Here is a 20,413-nt window from a genome sequence, read left to right as displayed (position 1 = left end):
CTCGCTAGTAGCTGGGATTACAGGGACGTGCCATCACGCCCGGCTAATTTTTGTATTTTTAGTAGAGATGAGGTTTCACTATGTTGGCCAGGCTGGTCTCGAACTCCTGACCTCAAGTGATCTACCTGTCTCAGCCTCCCAAAGTGCTGGGATTACAAGCATGAGCCATCACACCTGGCCTCCTGCTTCCTTTTTATATACAACAGATTTCATTGGTACAAGGTTGTTAACATAAAAATGTTCTTGAAGAATCTCTTCTGGATCTTGTCTCCTTTTCTAATTCTTGTGCAGTTTATTTGTACTTATTTTATTTCTAGGTCAAAGATTTATCAGACCAATAGTACAATTTGTCTTAGATGTATTCAACTGAACAATTTGTCCCTGGATAATTATACTAAAACATATTAAGCCAAAAGTCAAAATATCATATTAGCTAACAGAAAATTGTTCTGAAATACGCAGTAAGAATGAATTGAAAGTTTTATTTCCAAACCAACTGCACCACATAAATTTGGCCAAAATGAGCACAACTGATCTCAACAAACTCCTCTCATGATCTTGCACTATGCTTTATATTTGTTGTAACAGGACTCGATTTGCTAAGTGTTACTATGCCCAGAGTGAAGGGCAGAATCAGACTGAACTATGTACGCATTGCAAAATAGGCAGCAAAATGTGGGTAGAACGGTTGCCAACAATTGCCACATGGGTAGTATCTACACCAAAAAAAATATTTCCCTCTCTAGAGCACAATCATAGTGATACTTGATTTTGTATGCTACTGAAAATAAGTAGATATTAATTGAAACCTAACTGTTACAAAGTTAAGATGTTAAGTGTAATCCCCAGGGTAACCACTAAGGAAAAAAACTAAAAATATATATAGGAAGAGAAACAAGAAGGAATCAAAACGATATACTAGGAAAAAATCAATTGCAAAACAAGGCAGTAATGGAGAAAGTAGAAACAAAAAAGGTATCAGATATAGAAGAAAAGTAAAATTGCAGAAGTTCTTCCTTATTAGTAACTACTTTAAATGTAAATAAACTCCTTGATTAAAAGGTAGAGATTGGTGGAACTGATAATAAATCATGACCAAACTATATACCATCTGTAAGACTTCATCAAAATTTAAAAGTTTTGTGCATCAAAAGGCATTATCAAGAAGTTGTAGACAAATTACAGAATGGGAGAAAATATTTGCAATCATATATCTAATAAGAGTTTGGTATCCTGGGCCGGGCGCAGTGGCTCACACCTGTAATCGCAGCACTTTGGGAGGCCGAGGTGGGCAGATCACAAGGTCAGGAAATCGAGACCATCCAGGCTAACATGGTGAAACCCCACCTCTACTAAAAATACAAAAAATTGGCTGGGCGTGGTGGTGGGCGCCTGTAGTCCCAGCTGCTCGGGAGGCTGAGGCAGGATAACGGCATGAGCCCAGGAGGCGGAGCTTGCAGTGAGCCATGATCGCACCATTGCACTCCAGCCTGGGAATTGTTAGGAGACTCCATCTCGGGAAAAAAAAAAAAAAAAAAAAAAAAAAAAAAAGACTTTGGTATCCAGAATATATAAATAATTCTTACAAGTCAACAACAAAAAGGCAAAAAATCCAAATTAAAAATGGGCAAAGGACTTTAACAGACATTTCTATAAACAAGCACATATGATTGATCAACAAGCACATGAAAAGTTGATCAACATCATTTATCATTAGGGAAATGCAAATCAAAACCCTAATGAGATACCACTTCATACCATTCAGATGCTATAATAATAAAAAAAAGAAAGTAAAAATAACAAGTATTGGTGAGGATGTGGAGAAATGGAACCCTCATACATTGCTGGTGGGAACAGAAAATGGTATAGCCACTGTGGACAACAGCTGGGTGATTCTTCAGTAAGTTAAACAAAGAATTACCATATGGCCCACAATTCCACACCTAGGTATATTCCTAAAAGATATGAAAACAAGTATTCAAACAAACAATTGTATACAAGTTCAAAGCAGCATCATTCACAATAGCTGAAAGTAGGAACAACCCAAATGCCATTCAATGGATGAACGTATAAACAAAATGTGGCATATACCGCCATATAATGGAATATTATTTAGCCCTAAGAAGGAATGAAGTACTGATACACGCTACAAACACAGATTAAGCTGGAAAACATGCTAAGTGAAAGAGGCATGTGAAATGTGCAAAATAGGTAAATCGATAGAGACAGCAGATTAGTGGTTGCCAAGGGCTACTGTAAGAGGAAAAGAAGAGCGAGTGTTCAATGGGCAAAACGTTTCCTTTTGAGTGGACAAAAATGTTTTGAAACTAGATAGAGATAGTGGTTGTACAAAATTGTGAATGTACTAAATAACAATGAATTGTACACTTTAAAACAGTTTGGTATCTGAATTTTATTTCCATAAAAAAACAAAATACTGGAACAAGACACAAAGAGATGGGAATTAAATTGGGCACATGATTATGGGTGAGTGAACAGGGGAAACAATATGAAGTCAAAAGCCTGGTATCAAAATACAACAAACATTAATAGTACCCTGTAGGACAGTGAAGCAACTGGTGGATATTAGAAAAAGTGGATTGAAAACTAAGAGATTAAAATTTAAAAATTTTAAAAATGAATACTGGTTTTACTGGTACACGATTGAGGAACTTGGACTATAAAGACTGAAGTAATCAGTATTTTAGAAAAATTAGTACAATGCTTTGGAAGGACCAGAAAGAACTTAAAAACTAGTACCAGAGTGCTCACATAAAAGGTGTTACTATAATCAAGGAATTGGGTAATGATGGCCTAACAAAAAGTGAAAAGAATCGAGATTTATTTTTTCTAGGAAATAATCAAGTTGTAACTTGGCAACTCACTGTGTATATGAAATGACTGAGAGGGATCAGTTTCCAAGAACTCAAGAGCTGCCAATAAGAGGAACAATGGGAAGATTTTCCTTCAAGAGTTTTCCAAGAATTCAGAAATTGTCAGTAACAGGAACATTTGCAGAGAAGATGATTGGCTTGGTGTCAGAAAAGATTCAAATTCTGAGACTACAAGAAACATTTAAGTACAAATTTAAATGTTAAGAAATCTGGATTGCAGCTTATATGTGAGATGATAGGTGTCAAAAACTCAGTTTTAGTATGTATGTATGTATGTATGTATGTATGTATGTATGTATGTATGTATATATTTATTTATTTTGGAGACAGAGTCTCACTCTGCTGCCCAGGCTGGAGTGCAGTAGCACGATCTCAGCTCACTGCAACCTCCACCTCCCGGGTTCAAGCAATTCTCATGCGTCAGCCTCCAAAGTAGCTGGAACTACAGGCACGCACTACCATACCCAGCTAATTTTTTTGTATTTTTAGTAGAGACAGGGTTTCACCATATTGGCCAGGCTGGTCTCTAACTTGTAGACTCAAGAGATTTGCCCTCCTCAGCCTCCTAAAGTGCTGAGCTCATAGGCGTGAGCCACTATGCCCAGCCAAAAACTCAGGTTTTAAAAACACAATTTCATAGTTGCACCCGTGGGTGTGATGAGAAACAATACAATTATTCTTTCAAATCTTCAGGCATTTTCAAATTTAATTCAAAAGTTTGAACAGTACTAGTAAAATGAAGTTTAATAATTAGATAGGTCAGTCTGGGAGATACACTTAAATTCTAATCCTATTTAGCTAAAATTTCACTCGTTACAGAAAAAGTGATTTAACTTCTATGGGCCACTTTTCCTTCCTTTGAAAAATAAGGCTCTATACATGGTTTACCACTCAGCATCTTTGGGATATGCTCATATATAAAATAACCCAATAGGAACCATACACTTATGATGGAATGAATGTACTGATTCAAATACCAGCTTCTTAGCTTTGGAATAAAGTAGATTACTATAGCACACTACTCTGAGCCCATTTCAGCTGACCAGAAGCTCTGGTATTGTATGTTAAGATATAGTTGTACTTAATAAAAAATGACAAGCAGAAATTAATAAATACGTGTTATTAAACTAACATCTTTAAAACATAAGGTCCACGAAAGGAGGCAGATTAACATAAAAAGAATCCCTAACAAATATTATTTAGTACTTATTATAGCATGCTAAATGACAGCCTTCCTTTAGTGACTGGAAAAAAAAATATGAAGCACTCAGTTAAATCCAGGAATTTCTGAGTCTCCATTATGGTTTGAACTGTGTCCCCTAAAAGTTCACATATTGAAGCCTAAACTTCCAGTATTTCAGACTGTGACCTTATTTGTAAAGAAGGTCATTGCAGAGGTAATTAGTTAAGATGAAGTCATGTTGGAGTATAGCGGGCTCCTACTCCAATGACTGGTGTCCTTGTAAAAAGGGGAAATTTACAAACAGACACACATACAAGGACAACACCATGTAAAGATAAAACCAGAGATCAGGGTGATGTTTCTATAATGCCAAAGAACTGTCCGCAAACCAACAGAAGCTACAGTAAAGGCACAGAACAGATTCTTCCTCACAGCACAGCCCTCAAAAAGAACCTACACTGCAGACACCTTGATCTTCAACTTCTAGCAAACTGTGAGACAGAATATTTCTACTATTTAAACCTCTCAGTTTATTGCACTTTCTTTACAGCAGCCCTGGCAAACTAAACAAACTCTTTTCCTTCTTATATTTAGAATTTAAATGTATTTTATAGTCAATCTCAAATACATATCTCAGAAAATGAGTTATAAAAACAATGACACATGGAGTATACGATTCAAGTCAATGTACAAACCTGTAGTTCAGTGAGAACTGTTTTATGCCTCTTGTTACATTCAATCTTTTCCACTCGTGTTTTCAGTTCTGCCAAAGTCTTATCAAATACAGCACACTGCAGTGCACACAATTTTTCTTCCAGCAACCACTGTATAACCTAAAGAAACAAATATTCCTTCATTATGCCAAGAAGGCATTCCAGCAAGCAATAAACAGTAAATATTCTTAAGTACCAAGAAGACAGTAATGACAAACTAACTTAATGAATAAAACATGCTAGAATCTGTAACACAATACGATCTGCTAAAATCCTCTACTTATATATATATATATAAAATCTACTTCAAGAGGGTAATACATACTAAAAATAGAAAATTTCCAAAGAGTAAACTTTTAAGAAGTTCCATATTCTCATTATGGGTCCACAACAAAGACACTGGCACATATCCATGAACCATACTTGAATAACACTGTTCTAAAGAAGTAAACTCTCAGGAAATCTCAGTTTTCAAAATTCTTTCACATAGCTACCTTCATAATTCTAACAGCTCTATAAGAAAGACTGAATAAGCATTATTATCTCCATATGTCAAGTAAAAAGAAACTAGGGGAAAAAAACAACACTGAGAGTTTCTACTGACTCACTATTCCTTTTTCTACAAAGTGCAAATATGCATACTATATTTTAATGAAAGAATTTTGTCCTAAAACATTGATTGTAAAATGTCATCCTTAAATATATAAGACCTTGAAAAACTAGTTATCATTGAAGTTTAATATTCCTCTCTAAGAAAAGCATTTGTACAAACATTTGTGAACACGTGTTGAAAAACATAAAATACTGAATATTTTCATTATTTCTATCTCTAGTCGAACAGATGTAAGGAAAATTTCAAACTCCGTATTCTAAATACTCCTTTCTCTAGTCCTTTTAAAACCCTGTCTCTACCACTTTTATACTAACCCTAAAGTACACAATAAAGAGTTTAGAATGTAGAGACTTATAACCACGAAACCAGCTTTACAAAGATTAAAATGTTAATATTTAAAACTCTAACATTTCCTTTTCACAGTAAGATAAAGTTCAATGTGAGAAGGAAAAAGAGAAGCTGAAAAACAACATTCAGTTTTGCTACCAAAGCAAATAAATAAAAATGTTACCTTGTCTCCCTTGTTTGGATAATCATAACCCTTTTTTTAAAAAAAAAGATGTAGCCAAAAAGAAGTCAGAAGGAATTTTAAAATTAAATTATCAAGGATAGTAACAGACTTATTTATTTATTTATTATTTCTTTAAGATGGAGTCTTGCTCTGTCACTCAGGCTGGAGTGAAGTGGCGTGATCTCGGCTCACTGCAACCTCCACCTCCCGGGTTCAAGTGATTCTCCTGCCTCAGCCTCCCAAGTAGCTGGGATTACAAGCACCCACCACAACATCCAGCTAATTTTTGTATTTTTAGTAGAGTCAGAGTTTCACCATGTTGGTCAGGCTGGTTCGAACTCCTGACTTCAGGTGATCCACCCACCTCAGCCTCCCACAGGGTTGGGATTACAGAGGTGATCTACCACATCTGGCCAGTAATAGACTTTAAAAGGTCAACCACTTTCTTCAAGTTCTTTCTTTCTATGATAAACCACATTATGTCAATAAAATACAGAATAATGTCAGAAACCTAGAAGAAGATAGTGGTGCTATTTATTAAATATGGTTTATAACTTATAATTGACACAATACCTTTTGAAGTTTCTGGTTAATGTCTCCTTTGGCTGTAATCTTTACTTGAAATTCTGCCTCATATTCTTCTTCCATATATCGACGACGTTTAGACTGTACATTGTCCATGTCTTCTGATTTAGAACGTTTTCGTCTAGAAAATTCATCTGAGAAGAAAAACCACGATGATCACACTCAGGTGTTTTTCTAACAGCTCTTAACGCATATTATCCATCCTTAGCAAAATATTGTTTCTATCATAATAGCCTTCTCAACCAACTATTTTGTAAACTGTTTTGGAGATCAGAAAAGAAGGTATATAGCTTTTAGCTTTAAACTTCAAATGACTTTCAATATACTAAATAAGAACTTCCTAATGGTCAAGCAATGCACACTGTGAACACAGAATTTCCTTGAAATCTTCATACTAAGAAGGAGAACTGCCTCACAATTGTGTCATGAAGAAGGTAGATGAAATCATCTCATATTCATTCTTGTAACTAAATGTCACAGTGCACATGAATCCTCTGACAAAATATAGTATTCATCCTCATGTCAGATTTTTAACTATGCACAGCTTTAATTATTTATTCTTTTTCCTCTATAAGTACAGGAAAAAATTCTTAATCATCAGCCTTACAAAACTAGCATAGTAATAGTTATTCTTAACATATCCTAATGAATTTCAAATAAAAATAAAATCAATGTTATTAAAAGTACATTTATAAAGAATATAGAAGACTTCACTTAGAAAATTTGTTTCAAGTGCTGTTAATATTCATGAGATCATAAGCAAATTGTATCTGGTTTCTTCAATATCTAAAAAAATTAAAACACTAATATCTTCACACTTTTTAAACGCAAATGCTCTTATGTGACCACATCTATCCCTCTGTATATATGTGTATCTATATGCCTACTTTTAAATTCACTCTATTCTACAATTTCTTTTATAATCTTAACTTACCCATGGTCATACATGGGGAGCAGCATGACAGGAGAGTTACTGAACCCAGCTTTCCTGACTTCTATGATCTTTCTATAAACCTAAGGACACTCAGTCCATCATTTCCCTCCCTTCCCATAAAGCTAAAGAACCTTACCTTTCCCTCCCTTTTCCTTCCTTCCTTCCTTCCTCTCTCCCTCCCTCCCTCCTTCTCTCTCTCTCTCTCTCAAGGTGTCACTCTGTCACCCAGGCTGGAGTACAGTGGCTCAATCATTGCTCACTGGAACCTCAAATTCCTGGACTCAAGCAATACTCCCACCGCAGCCTCCCAAGCAGCTGAGACTACAGGTGTGTGCCACCATGCCTGGCTAATTCAAATATTTTTTCTGTAGAGACAGGTTCTTGTTATGTCACTCAGGCTGGTCTTGCATTCCTGGCCTCAAGCAATCCTCCCATCTTGGCCTCCCAAAATGCTGGCATTACAGGTGTGAGCCACTACATCTGGCCCCATGAAGATAAAGAACCTTAAGTAAACTAAAATACATCCTTCCATTCACTTACATTAGCCCATACAAAATTCTTGTAGTTTCGTTCTCTAAACATAAACCTAAAACAATTTATCTCAAAACACTCAGTAACTTAGTAAATTTTAAGCTAAATCTTTCTGTGGAACAACAAAAAGTATAAACAAAATAAAATATTGAAGTGTATGAAACATACTTTCAGAAATCCTTCAGTTAGCCATCAATGAAATGGTATAGTTGTGAAATTGCAAAATTTTACAATTATTTCATGGGCAAAAAAAGAATATTAAACAGTTGTAAATATAGAAATAATGAATTATTATTTTTCAACCCAGTGCAAGTTTGTTTATACATGCATACTTTTCTCAGAAGGTCTTTCATCTTCTTCATGTGTCACTTGCTCTTCTTCCTCAGGTTTGTTGTCCTTTTCATTACTTTCTACTTCTGCTGTTAACAAATATAGAAAAGAAAATCTTACTTCTGCTAGAATTCATAACAGCTCACTAATTTAATTTTTAGTCACTATCCAGTTACGAAACTAACCTTTTATGAAATCAGAGTCCCAAAATGTAAAATTTGGGGAGGGGAAAAGGGGAGAAGGAACTGATCGAATGAATGACCACGTCCACATTCAACTGTTCTGCAATTCAGAACAAACTCAACACAGGATTTAATCTTAATATAGATTTTAAGTAATTAAAAAAATTACTTAATAATTTTCTGTCATCAATAACATTAATAAAATGTGAAAACAACTGCTGTAGAGCATTTTCCTTTACATTCGATAATTAAAAATAAAATAGTGCCTGTGACAATTATCAAAAAAATTCCAAACTACTGGAAAATTCAAAACACCTAATATGTTGAACATACAGGTTGAATCCTTAAGTTACTTTAATGCTTATGGTATAGAGAGTTCATAAATAAGGAATGGAAAGGCTATCCCAAATATAATAAAAACTTTAAATATATACCTACTTTGATAACTGTGCCAACAACTGAGCTAGGTGCTTAAGCTTAATATAGTTATCACATAGCCACAATATAATCTCACACTGTAAACTGTACTTTTTGTCATTAGATAGATGAGGAAAACATTCAGAAGGGTTAATTTTCTTTTCTTTTTCTTTTGAGACTGAGTTTCGCTCTTGTCGCCCAGGCTGGAGTGCAGTGGGGTGATCTCGTCTCACTGCAACCTCCGCCTCCCGGGTTCAAGTGATTCTCCTGCCTTAGCCTCCTGAGTAGCTGGGATTATAGGCACCCACCACCACATCCAGCTAATTGGTTTGTTTGTTTGTTTTTGAGATAGAGTCTTACTTTGCCACCAGGCTAGTGTACAGTAGCATGATCTCGGCTCACTGCAACCTCCACTTCCCAGGTTCAAGCAATTCTCCTGCCTCAGCCTCCCAGGTAGCTGGGACTACAGGCGCCCACCACTAGGCCCAGCTAATTTTTGTATTTTTAGTAGAGACACGGTTTCACCACGTTGGCCAGGATGATCTTGATCTCTTGACCTCGTGATCCGCCCGCCTCGGCCTCCCAAAGTGCTGAGATTACAGGCATAAGCCACTGCACCAGGCCTAATTTTTTTTATTTTTAGTAGAGACAGGATTTCACCATGTTGGGCAGACTGTTCTCAAACTCCTGATCTCAGGTGATCCTCCCACCTCAGCTTCCCAAAGTGCTGGGATTACAGGCGTGAGCCACCGTGACTAGCCCAGAAGGGTTAATTTGCATGAGTCATATAAAATGTAACAACTGAAGAGTGCTGCCAAAAGATATTGCTAAAAATGTCTATACAATTATATTAAATAAAATCCAAGAGGTACCAAAATATTCTTTTGGTCATTCGATCAATGTCTCTTCAACTAACCTACTCATTAAATAAAGAATAAGGGAGCTACAAAAAAAAATCATTAAGACGTTTGACTTCTATTTTTCCCCCTTACGTCATTGCAACTTGCTTCTCAGTGGCTTCAATAAAGCATGCTACGTTTCATCATGTTCTGCAACTAATATTAAATAAACAATCATAAAGTATATCATGCTATATAAAGATTCTGATATGACATTTCTTCTCCAATCATCAGGGTTTTAATCGCAACAGCCCTAATAGCAAAAGTCAAGGTTAAAAAAATTTAAAAGATATTTTAGGTGAAAATAGGCAAGGACAAGGATCATTGATGAATACCTATTAAGGCGCTAGAAGTATTTTTTCCACTGTAAGATAAACAAGCTAATACAGTAAACAGGATTACTAAAACTATTTTTGAACTTCAAAATAAATTATTTGAAAATTAACTCTCCATTTACTACCCTTTGCTCATTTTAAGTGTTTTAAGACCTCATCTCTCAACCTCAGTTTCAATGAAATAAAAATTTGTTTGCTTTCTTGTAAACAGATCACAAACTCATTAAGACACATTTTTTTCTCTATATATTTTTCCATATCTTCCTGATTTTAATACTCATTGTTGGTAATTCCTGAGCTTCCTAGTCCCCAGAGTTTCCAGAGAGACAGAGTAACTGAGTTGCTTGAGATAAAAGGTTTACATAGTCTTTATTTAGCAAATCCTCACATCGCACAAAGCACAAAATTAGCCATGGCTCCAATTAGAGTGACTCCAAGCCAGAACACCCAGAACACAGCAGAGTAAATTGGCCTGGTATGGTTTGCCTCTTTTATACGCATGTTAGTTTCCTCTCCATATGTCAAGCTCAGCTTGAGATTGATTCATTTTATTCAAAAACCTCCTCCTATCACCCAACTCCCAGTTTCCAGATATGCTTAGAAAATACTACTGGATTCCCAACACTTAAAACACTCAGGATTCACAGAATTAAAATATACGCTAGGGTTTTATGTAATGGAAAGAACTTGAGATTTAAAAAATGGTATTAACAGATTCTACAGAGACGGGTAGGGCCTTATATTTCTTTAATTTTATTTTGTCCACAAAGCCTGAAGAAAAACTGAGAATGGGTCTCCTTCAACCCAGAGTAATAATCAAAGGCCCTTGGTACACAGACAACTTTAGACATAATTTCAGGTAGTTCCTGGGACTCCTGAAACTCATCCAAATAGTAGGTTAACAATGTCTTTTTTTACTGCCGGGTGCGGTGGCTCACATCTGTAATCCCAGCACTTTGGGAGGCCGAGGCGGGCGGATCACAAGGTCAGGAGATCGAGACCATCCTGGCTAACATGGTGAAACGCTGTCTCTACTAAAAATATAAAAAATTAGCTGTGCGTAGTGGCACGTGCCTGTAGTCCCAGCTGCTCGGGAGGCTGAGACAGGAGAGTCGTTTGAACCTGGGAGGCGGAGCTTGCAGTGAGCCGATATCGCACCACTGCACTCCAGCCTGGGTGACAGAGCGAGACTCCATCTCATTACAAAAAAAAAAAAAAAAAAAAGTCTTTTTTAGAATCTGTCCTTACTTACAGATAAGTTTCTGTTATAATTCCTCTGATTTTTTTGAGTGTAGCCTTATCACAATTTGCCAAGTTTTCATAGTTCCATGTGTGATATTCTTTCCTTTCAAGCAGACTAGACAGTAAGCTCATTAAGGGCAGATACCAGATCTCATAATTTTGGTAATCCCAAACACTTTGAGAAATAGCTGAGACAAATTAGATGTTTAATACCTATCAGATGACTACTATCTTTAATAAGGTTCCATTAAGTAAAGGTAGAAAACTGTGTTTTTAAAGGATTACAAAATAGAATTTACATTAGGGGACTTAGTTTCCCATTTCAGAATTATACTTTACAGAACTTTATTCTAAGGAAAAACGGAGGACAAAAACCATTGCCTTAGATCAGAGATTGGCAAATCTTTTTTGTAAGTGGCCAAAAAACAGATATTTTCAATCTTGTGGGCCACATGACCTCTGACACAACCTCTTAATTCTGTCCTTGTTGCAAGAATCAGCAATAAGTGCTATGTGACATGTAAACAAATTACCATAGCTATGTTCCAATAAAACTTTATTTACAAAAACAGGGCTCACAGGCCAGTCTATTCCATTCACTGATTTAGATTACTGGCTCCATGAAAATATGTATAACAAAACAAGAAATTCCTACAGACAAATTAAAGACAATATCCATTACAAAAATGGGCAAAGGAGATGAACAAGCAATTCACAGATAAGGAACTACAAAAGGCCAATAAACATATAAACATTCTCAACCTAATAAGAGCTATCAGAAAAATGAGGCATGACTGGTAATGCCACTTTTCCAGACATTTTGTATTAGTTTTATTTAACCAATAAAGAATGGCAAATAATATCTCCTATGTGAATTTTTGCGCTCTCTTTAAAAGCAAAACCTAGTGGGGAAAGTCCCATTTTATTATCTCCAATTCTTCCCCTCCCATTCTCTCTGAAACCCAAATCAGGTTTTCCACTCCACCATTCACCAAAACTGTCCCTTGGTAAAAGTCACCAATGATCTCCAGATTGTTAAATACTTCTCTTCCATCTTATGAGCACACACAGCAGCATTTGATATAGTAAACAGTTACCTTATTCCCTCCTCAAAACGGTGTTTTTACTTGGCTTCTGAAACACCAAAATCTCTCCATTTTCTTCCTACCTCAGGGGCCGCTCTTTCTCAGCTCCTTTGTTGGTTCGTCCTCATCTCCCCAACCCTAAACACTGAAATGCCAAAAGCACAATTCTTGGATCTTTTCTCCATGTATACTCACTCTGAGGTGATTTCATCTTGTCACCTAATAGCTACATGCTATCTACTATATTTTTCTAATACAAGTCAAGTCTCTGATCTGAAATCCAGACTTACACATCTAACTTGGACAACAGTACTCATTTGAAAAATGATCTTCCTCCTATACACCTCCTTCCAAAATCTACTTCATCTTTGGTCTTCCTCAACTCTGAAAAGAAAAATCTGCAACTTGCACACTAGTGTATAGAACTAAGAAGCTCCACAAAGAGAAGCCAAGCACATAAGTAACAGCTTAATAAATGGATTGAGATGACAAAGAATTTTAACTGAACACAATAAACAGTGACAATAAATTAACAGTAAATTGACTAAATCATGCCAATTCTGTCAATACTAACCTACAGCAAAAACAGAAGGAAGTCTCAAATTCTAGTCTAATGTAATTATCCTCATTAGCATCAGTTTATGTTTATTTTATTTACCTTAAAGATCCAATGAACAAGGGGAGGAAAATATCAACCACAGATTTTTATTTTAATCTGAAATAAAATCTGCAAGGAAACTATGTCAGCGTTTAATATAAAAAAAATCTAGTTCACTCTAAAACAGATTTTTCTCTTCAAAAATCTTATGTTTAAGAAAAAAAAGCATGTAGAGGAAGCCTATCCCTATTTTTCCACAAGAAATAGAATGAGAAAGACCAAAAAAGAAGGGAAGATGGAGAATGCAGTAACCCAACGGCTAAGGAGAGTCTCAAGAGGGAAGAACTGCTATTAAGAGGTCATCCAAGTATGGAAGAATAGATAAGACAAAGAAAAGATGTCCCCGGATTTAATAACATGGTCATCAATGTCATTTCACTGAGAAAAATTAGGAGGGGGAGGGGGCAGCTACCAAGGCAGAAATCAAAATCCAATTAAGTGGAAGGGCTAACAGAAGAAGAAATGGTCCTAGCTTTGTTAATATAACTTGAAGAATGGCCCTAAAAGAAAGGAAAGAGATGAAATAGTAGTTAGAGGAAAGTATATGGTATGGAGATGAAGTTCCTCTAGTGTTTGAACTTTCCCAGAGAGATACATCTTTATTTTGCTATCCTCTTTAAACAGATTATCATTTTAATAATTTAGTATTAGTTATAACATAGTACTATGCCACAATTCAATAATGTCTCTAGACCTATTAAGGTATACATGCAACACTTTTTTAGTTCTTTCTTCTACTTTTGTAAAATTAAAATAGCTTTTCTATTTGCTGTATCTTTCATTATTTCTTGTTGCTAATACACATCACAATTGCTCTATTTAAAACATATTTGCTAAACAAGTGCCTGAAATGACAGAAGGTTATGCTATTTTCCTTTTACTACACTCATAGATGTTAGTAGCTAGAAGGAAGAGCCAGTACTGAAGCCGACTTTAGTACTTCAGCTAATAATTCTGTGTTCTGAGTATATTAAAAATTAGTCAAGAATAAAGGCATTTATTTAAGTAACATTTCAACAGGAGTACAGCAACATAAATGGCATGCAACAGATTCTGCCACCATATAAAGATAACAGAGTACAGTTTAAGAACCAATTAAGAAACTATTCTTAAACTCAAAATACACAAAATTACCTTCAGAGGAAGGGGAAAAGATACAAAATAAAAGTTTAGTTATGAGCCAAGAAATTAAATCTATCACTAAATTTACCCTGCTAATAGCATACTATCAGATTAAAGGCAAGTAACCAAAAATATTCCCAACTTTGAATTTTCAAAGTATGCAATATGAATGGCTTAATATTCATCTCTCAGCACTTAATTGCCTTGTGTGGGATGCCCTCCAATATCAAGATTCTGACATAAAGGTACTCATTAAATCATAAGCTGCAATTTGCTTTTTTAACTTTCTTATACAGACTTTTTTTTTTAAAGGACTTATAAGGCTTTTTTATGGACTTGCCCTAGTGCCACACTCTGTATAAACACTTATAGAAAATGGATGAGTGAAATCCATTCTCAACACTGTCACCTATTATCTTTCCAAAATGTAAATTTCATTCTCCTCTGCTTGAAGTTCTTTATTGGCATTCCAGTGCCATCATAAAGCTTTAGCATTATAACCAAGGTCCTCCATGATACGCTTCTCTTACATTATCGATTATGCATTCACTTTACAAATATTTACTGGGCACTAACTGTGTGCCAGGCACCGTTTTGGCCTGATGATGGTGACTCAGAGCAGGAGTAATAACAGTTGTGAATTGGACTCTAGATCTATTATGATAGTAGTACCAACAGAATTTCCTGATGGACTGATTACGGGGTGTGAAAGAAAAAATAAAAATGGTTCCAAAGTTTCTGGCCTGAGCAAGTAGGATGGAGCTACCATTAAAAGGAATTAGACTCAGCCAGGCGTGGTGGCTCACACTTGTAATCCCAGCACTTTGGGAGGCCGAGGCGGGCAGATCATGAGGTCAGAAGTTTGAGACCAGCCTGACCAACATGGTGAAATCCAGACTCTACTAAAAATACAAAAATTAGCCAGGCGTGGTGTGGCACACCTATAATCCCAGCTACACAGGAGGCAGAGTGGGGAGGAGAATCGCTTGAACCCGGGAGGCGGAGGTTGCAGTGAGCCAAGATCATGCCACTGCACTCCAGCCAGGGCGACAGAGTGAGACTCCGTCTCCAAAAAAAAAAAAAAAAAAGAATTAGACTCATTAAAACCCTATGTTACAGCAGAGCCAATATGGCAAGACCCTGTCTCTACAAAAAAATTAAAATTTTGCCAAGTGTGGTGGCACATGCCTGTATTCCCAGGTACTCAGGGGGCTTAGGCAGGAGGATCTCCTAAGCCAGTAAAGTGGAAGCTGAAGTGAGCTATGATTATGCCACTGTACTCCAGCCTGGGCAACAGAGCAAGACTCTGTCTCATAAAACAAAAACAAGCAAACAAAAAAAACCTCTATGTTATACAGATATTAAAAGGGGCAAGACATCCCTAATACATCTGGTGCTCTAATGAAGTTACCTTCCTCTGCACTCCCAGAATACCAATTTAACATTATCACTGTACTCACAGCCTTGTATTTAATGGCCTATGATTTAATTCTTGTGTGTATCCCGAGGGCAAATACTATCTTCAAATTTCTAGAACCAAGAAGGGCCTGGCCTGTCTCTTTATATAGGTTTAGTTGAATGCTCTTTGAAAATAAAAAGCCGTATTTTTTTTTTTTTTTGAGGCAGGGTCTCACTTTGTCACCCAGGCTGGAGTACAGTGGCGCGATCTCAGCCTCGACCACCCAGGTTCAAGCAATTCCCCTTACCTCAGCCTCTCAAGTAGCCTGGACTACAGACAAGTGCCACCACGCCTGGCTAATTTTTGTATTTTTGTAGAGACGGGGTCTCACCATGTTGCCCAGGCTGGTCTCGAACTCCTGAGCTCAAGCAATCCGCCTGCCTCAGCCTCCCTATATAGGATTCTAAGTGTGAGCCACCTTACCTGGCCAAAAAAAAAAAAAAAAAAGCCATTTTTTAATAAGAAAAAAAATCTCTAACTCCAAAAGCTGGTATGATATATTGGGGAAAAAAATTGTCTCTGTGTCTCTTAGACCTGCCTCCATCTTTTTTCTTTGAAGAAATTAGATGGTGTTTTATGCTAGCAAGGTCACTTCTCTCAGAGATGTCTAAATCTAAAAGAACATGATATAATGGGAACAGAAAGGTATTCATTCTTTTCTCAGTCTTCCTCAGGCTGAGAAAGTTTCATACAGGAATAATGTTTTTGAGTTTGACCATAAAAGAAGGTAGAATTTTTCTCGTTCCCTTTTTCTCTAGGAATAATAAATAAAATAAAAGAGATGGGAGAGACAGGTACTGAACAAATCATAAAGTTAATGTACCTTTTACATAAGGAGTTTGAAATCAACCTAAAAGTAACAGAGATCTAAGACATAGAGGGACAATATCAAATATGAGAATTGGGTTATAGGGAGCTCATTCAGAAAATGAGGAAGAGAATAGATTGGGTAGAATCAAAAGGGCTGAGGAAGCAAATGGTTTCTTTATCAAATGGATAATCAAGCTTTAAGGTTTCTTGCTTACAACAATGGTGCTGTCATTCCCTGGACAAAGAATATTAAAGAACAGGATTTCATTGGGAACATTAATTGAAAATATAATTTGTTACATTGAAGCAAATAGATTAAACTATTAGGCTTTTAGTTCTAAGTTATTTGTTCGCTAAGTGATAGCAAGAAAGAACTGCTACAACTCTAGTCAATTATGTACTAACTTAAACTGTTATCTCAGTGTTATGGTGCTCTACTTCATCTCTATTTCCAGACTGTAAGGGCATATTTTCTACTTATTTTATCTCCCTTCTTAGTATTTAGCACAATGCTACTCACAGAGTAGACACACTAATTCTGAATTCTATGAAGTTAAGACATCTTTCTATAGAGTCATCACTATCCTCAACTTTCTCTGCCACTAAAATAAATTTAAAACATTAGATAACGTTTTATTAAACAGTTCATCAAAGTCAATAAAAATCTTTAAAATTTAAGTTATATGCTAACCTGGAGAGCACGTTTCATTTTGCGATATAACTTCAGACTCATCTTTTTCACCTGAAATATCCTCTTCATCAGAGAGGACCAGAAAGGCTTCTTTTGGCAAACTCTCACTACTTTCTTGTTTAGATGGTGAACCAAAAGAACTTTCCATTTTCTCTTCCAAATCTGGATTTGTCTCATCGATTGGAAGGAGAGATGTTTTAGAAAAGCAAGTAAGTTCATCCTCAGAAGGTGCAAGCTTTTCCAAAATAGGAATGATTTCATCTGTCTCCATAGAGTCTGTATTTTCTAAGATATTCTCACTTTTGTCATCTTCAATAACATTTTCATTAATGGTTTCTACAAGATCTGCAGAAGTTTCATCTTCATTCTTTTCACCTTGGTCAATTTCCATACTGCTAGATATAGCATCTTCGCCAAGAGCAAGCTCTGTGATAATATCTTCCTCTACCTTCTTTTCATTTTCAGGAGGTCGATCTGAACAAATAGTGTTATCATCTGTTTCTAGAGTTTCTTCATTAGCATCAATATTATCAGCCTTATTTTTCTCATCCAATGAGTCTTTACTCTGAATTTGCTCTAATTTTTCACCAGCCCCATTTTTTTCAAGAAAATCATCATCTTTATTGCTACTTGGTTCTATATTGTCAATTTCAGGAACTGGTTCACAAACTGGTACAGAATTTGGTTCAAAGGTACGATCAAAGGTTGATTCAGAAGTCAGCTCATCAGAGGCCAGTTCACCCGTGGCCAGATCATCAGAGGCCAGTTCACTAGCGGATAGATCACCAGAGGCCAGATCATCAGAGGCTGGATCAGTAGAAGCTGGTGCTCCAGAAGCCAGATCAACAGAAGTTATTTCACTAGAGGCTATATCATCAGTGGCACAATCACCAGTAATGGGTTCAACAGGGACCGGTTCACCTGGGATAGGATCACTAGAGGTGGGATCACCAGAGGAGAGATCATCAGCAGTGGCATCACCAGAGGTGGCATCACCAGGGGGCACATCACCAGAAGGGGCATCACCAGAGGTTGCATCACCAGAGGCAGCATCACTAGAGGAGGGCTCGCTAGAGGTGGGGTCACCAGAGGTGGAATCACCAGAGGCCAGTACTCCGGAGGCTGGATCTCCAGCATCCACATCACCAGGGGCTGGATCACCAGAAACTGGTTCAGCAGTCAGTTTAGAGTCTGGTTCTGGAGTTATATTATGGGGAGACAAAGGTTCACAATTTAAATCATCATCCTGCTTGTTTTTTACATTAACACTTAGGATACAGGGTGTTTCTTTCCATTCTGCTTTACTTTCTTCAGGATCAAAACAAATCTCTTCAATGCCATTCACCTCTTCCTTGTCTTTAATGTAATCCATATTTTCCAAAGGTGAGGTTGGGTCCAAATCTCCATTTTCATGGTTGCCATTTAACAGCTTGACATCAGTTTTCAACAGTTCTTCTTTGACCTTGTACACTGCTTCAAGTTGCTGACGATCACTCACTCTCATCGTTTTTCGAGCCTTAAAGACTTTTTTCTGAGGTTCTTCTAAACTGTCCATTTTGAATCTTTAAGAAAAAAGAGAAAGAGGGTTTAATAACTGAAACAGAAGCCACCTAATTGTAGACTTAATACAAATTAATCTTAGAAGAATGCAAGCAGCACACTTCACGTAATGTTTAAATAAAGACATAGAAACCCTACTGCTTGTTGTATACTAATTTTCATATTTACTGCATCTGTGTAATACAAAATCAAAAATGGCCATAGTCTACTAGAAAATCAACTAGGAAGTATTAGGGGAAAAAGGGACAAGTTTTTTTTTTTTCAATATGGAATTCACAGAGTATGGAGATGTATAAGCAAAAAAAAGGTAGCTAAAGTAAAAAAAAAAAAAAAAAAAAGTACCTGAAGAAAATGAGAAAGAAAAATAAAAGTGTAAGAACAAAAACAGTAGGGAAATAACAGGTATAGAGATAAAGGAAAAAGGAGGAAGAATTAAGAAACATGTAAGGAAAGATTACATTTGCAACCAAGCATACTTAGATTGGCAGAACTATAAACATATTAACAAGATTACCATCAAGAAAGAAAATTCACAACAATGGGAGAAAATATTTGCAAATCATATGCCTGATAAGACTTTTATCTCGAATCTAGACTTTCATATCTAGAATACAGAATATATATTTATATAGAATACAGACTTTTATATCTAGAATATCTAAGAACTGCTATAATTCAATAATAAATCAAATAACCCAATTTAAAAATGGTCAAAGGACTTGAACAGACATTTCCAGAAAGAGACCCCTAAGCCAAAAGTCCATAAGCAATAAACATCATTAGACATCAGTGAAACGCAAGTCAAAACCACAATGAAATAACACTGCATACACAACAGGACGGCTACAATCATCGAGAATAATGAGTGTTGGCAAGGATGTGAAAAAACTGGAACTTTCATACAATGATAGTGGGATTGCAAATAGGTGCAGCTACTTTGGAAAACAGGCAATTCCACAATATGTGAAATACAGAGTTGTCATATGACCCAGCAATTCCATTCCATTCATTTCCCAAGAGAAACGAAAACATATGTCCACACAAAAACTTGTACACAAATGCTCTATAGAGGCACTACTCATAATGGCACAAAACTAGAAGCAACCTAAATGTTCCATGACTGATGAATGGATAAATAAAATGTGCCATACCCGTACAACAGAATATCATTCAACCACAAAGGGGAATGAAGTACTGAACATGCTACTACATGCATAAACCTTAAAAATATGCTGAGTGAGAGAAGCCAGTCACAAAAGGCCACATACTGAATGATTCAATTTATATGAAATGTCCAGAGTAGGCAAATCTAGAGACAGAAAGTAAATCAGTGACTACCTAGGGTTGGAAGATTCTGGAGAAAATGAGGAGTGGCTGCTAAAGGGTACAGGATTTCTTTACGGGGTTATGAAAACGTTCTAACATTGATTATGGTGATGATTATACAGCTCTGTGAATATACTAAAAATCACTGAATTGTACTTTAAGTGGGTGAATAGTAGATATGTGGTTTTCTCTCAGTAATGCCACTACAAAAAAATTTAAAAATAAATACAAAGGTTGTGTGTGTGTGTGTGTGTGTGTATGTGTATTCTTCTCTTTTTTTGGTAAGTTGTGCTAGAATTTTATCAATTCTATTCACTTATTAAAGTATGAACA

The 20,413-nt window shown here is 36.2% G+C and overlaps 1 protein-coding gene across 4 annotated transcripts in view; it reads right to left on the bottom strand.

Annotated features, from left to right (window-relative positions):
* The window catches only part of ATF7IP (activating transcription factor 7 interacting protein), a 150,300-nt gene that overhangs the window by 72,467 nt on the left and 57,420 nt on the right, over positions 1–20,413 (bottom strand). For 3 of the 4 annotated variants that reach the window (XM_032159690.2, XM_032159688.2, XM_032159691.2), the window contains exons 2-5: positions 17,195–18,756; positions 8,297–8,383; positions 6,488–6,633; positions 4,773–4,910 (exon numbers count right to left, since the gene is read on the bottom strand). In XM_032159690.2, coding sequence (XP_032015581.1) covers positions 4,773–4,910; positions 6,488–6,633; positions 8,297–8,383; positions 17,195–18,749 — 1,926 coding nt within the window. In that variant the 5' untranslated portion in view covers positions 18,750–18,756. The remainder of the gene's footprint in view (positions 1–4,772; positions 4,911–6,487; positions 6,634–8,296; positions 8,384–17,194; positions 18,757–20,413) is intronic. The other variant, XM_032159689.2, reaches the window with a different exon arrangement.

Source organism: Hylobates moloch, unplaced genomic scaffold, assembly GCF_009828535.3.
Source record: "Hylobates moloch isolate HMO894 unplaced genomic scaffold, HMol_V3 SCAFFOLD_8, whole genome shotgun sequence".
Taxonomy (NCBI): domain Eukaryota; kingdom Metazoa; phylum Chordata; class Mammalia; order Primates; family Hylobatidae; genus Hylobates; species Hylobates moloch.
The sequence above is the reverse complement of the archived record's forward strand: the minus strand, read 5'-3'. Positions and strand labels throughout refer to the sequence as shown.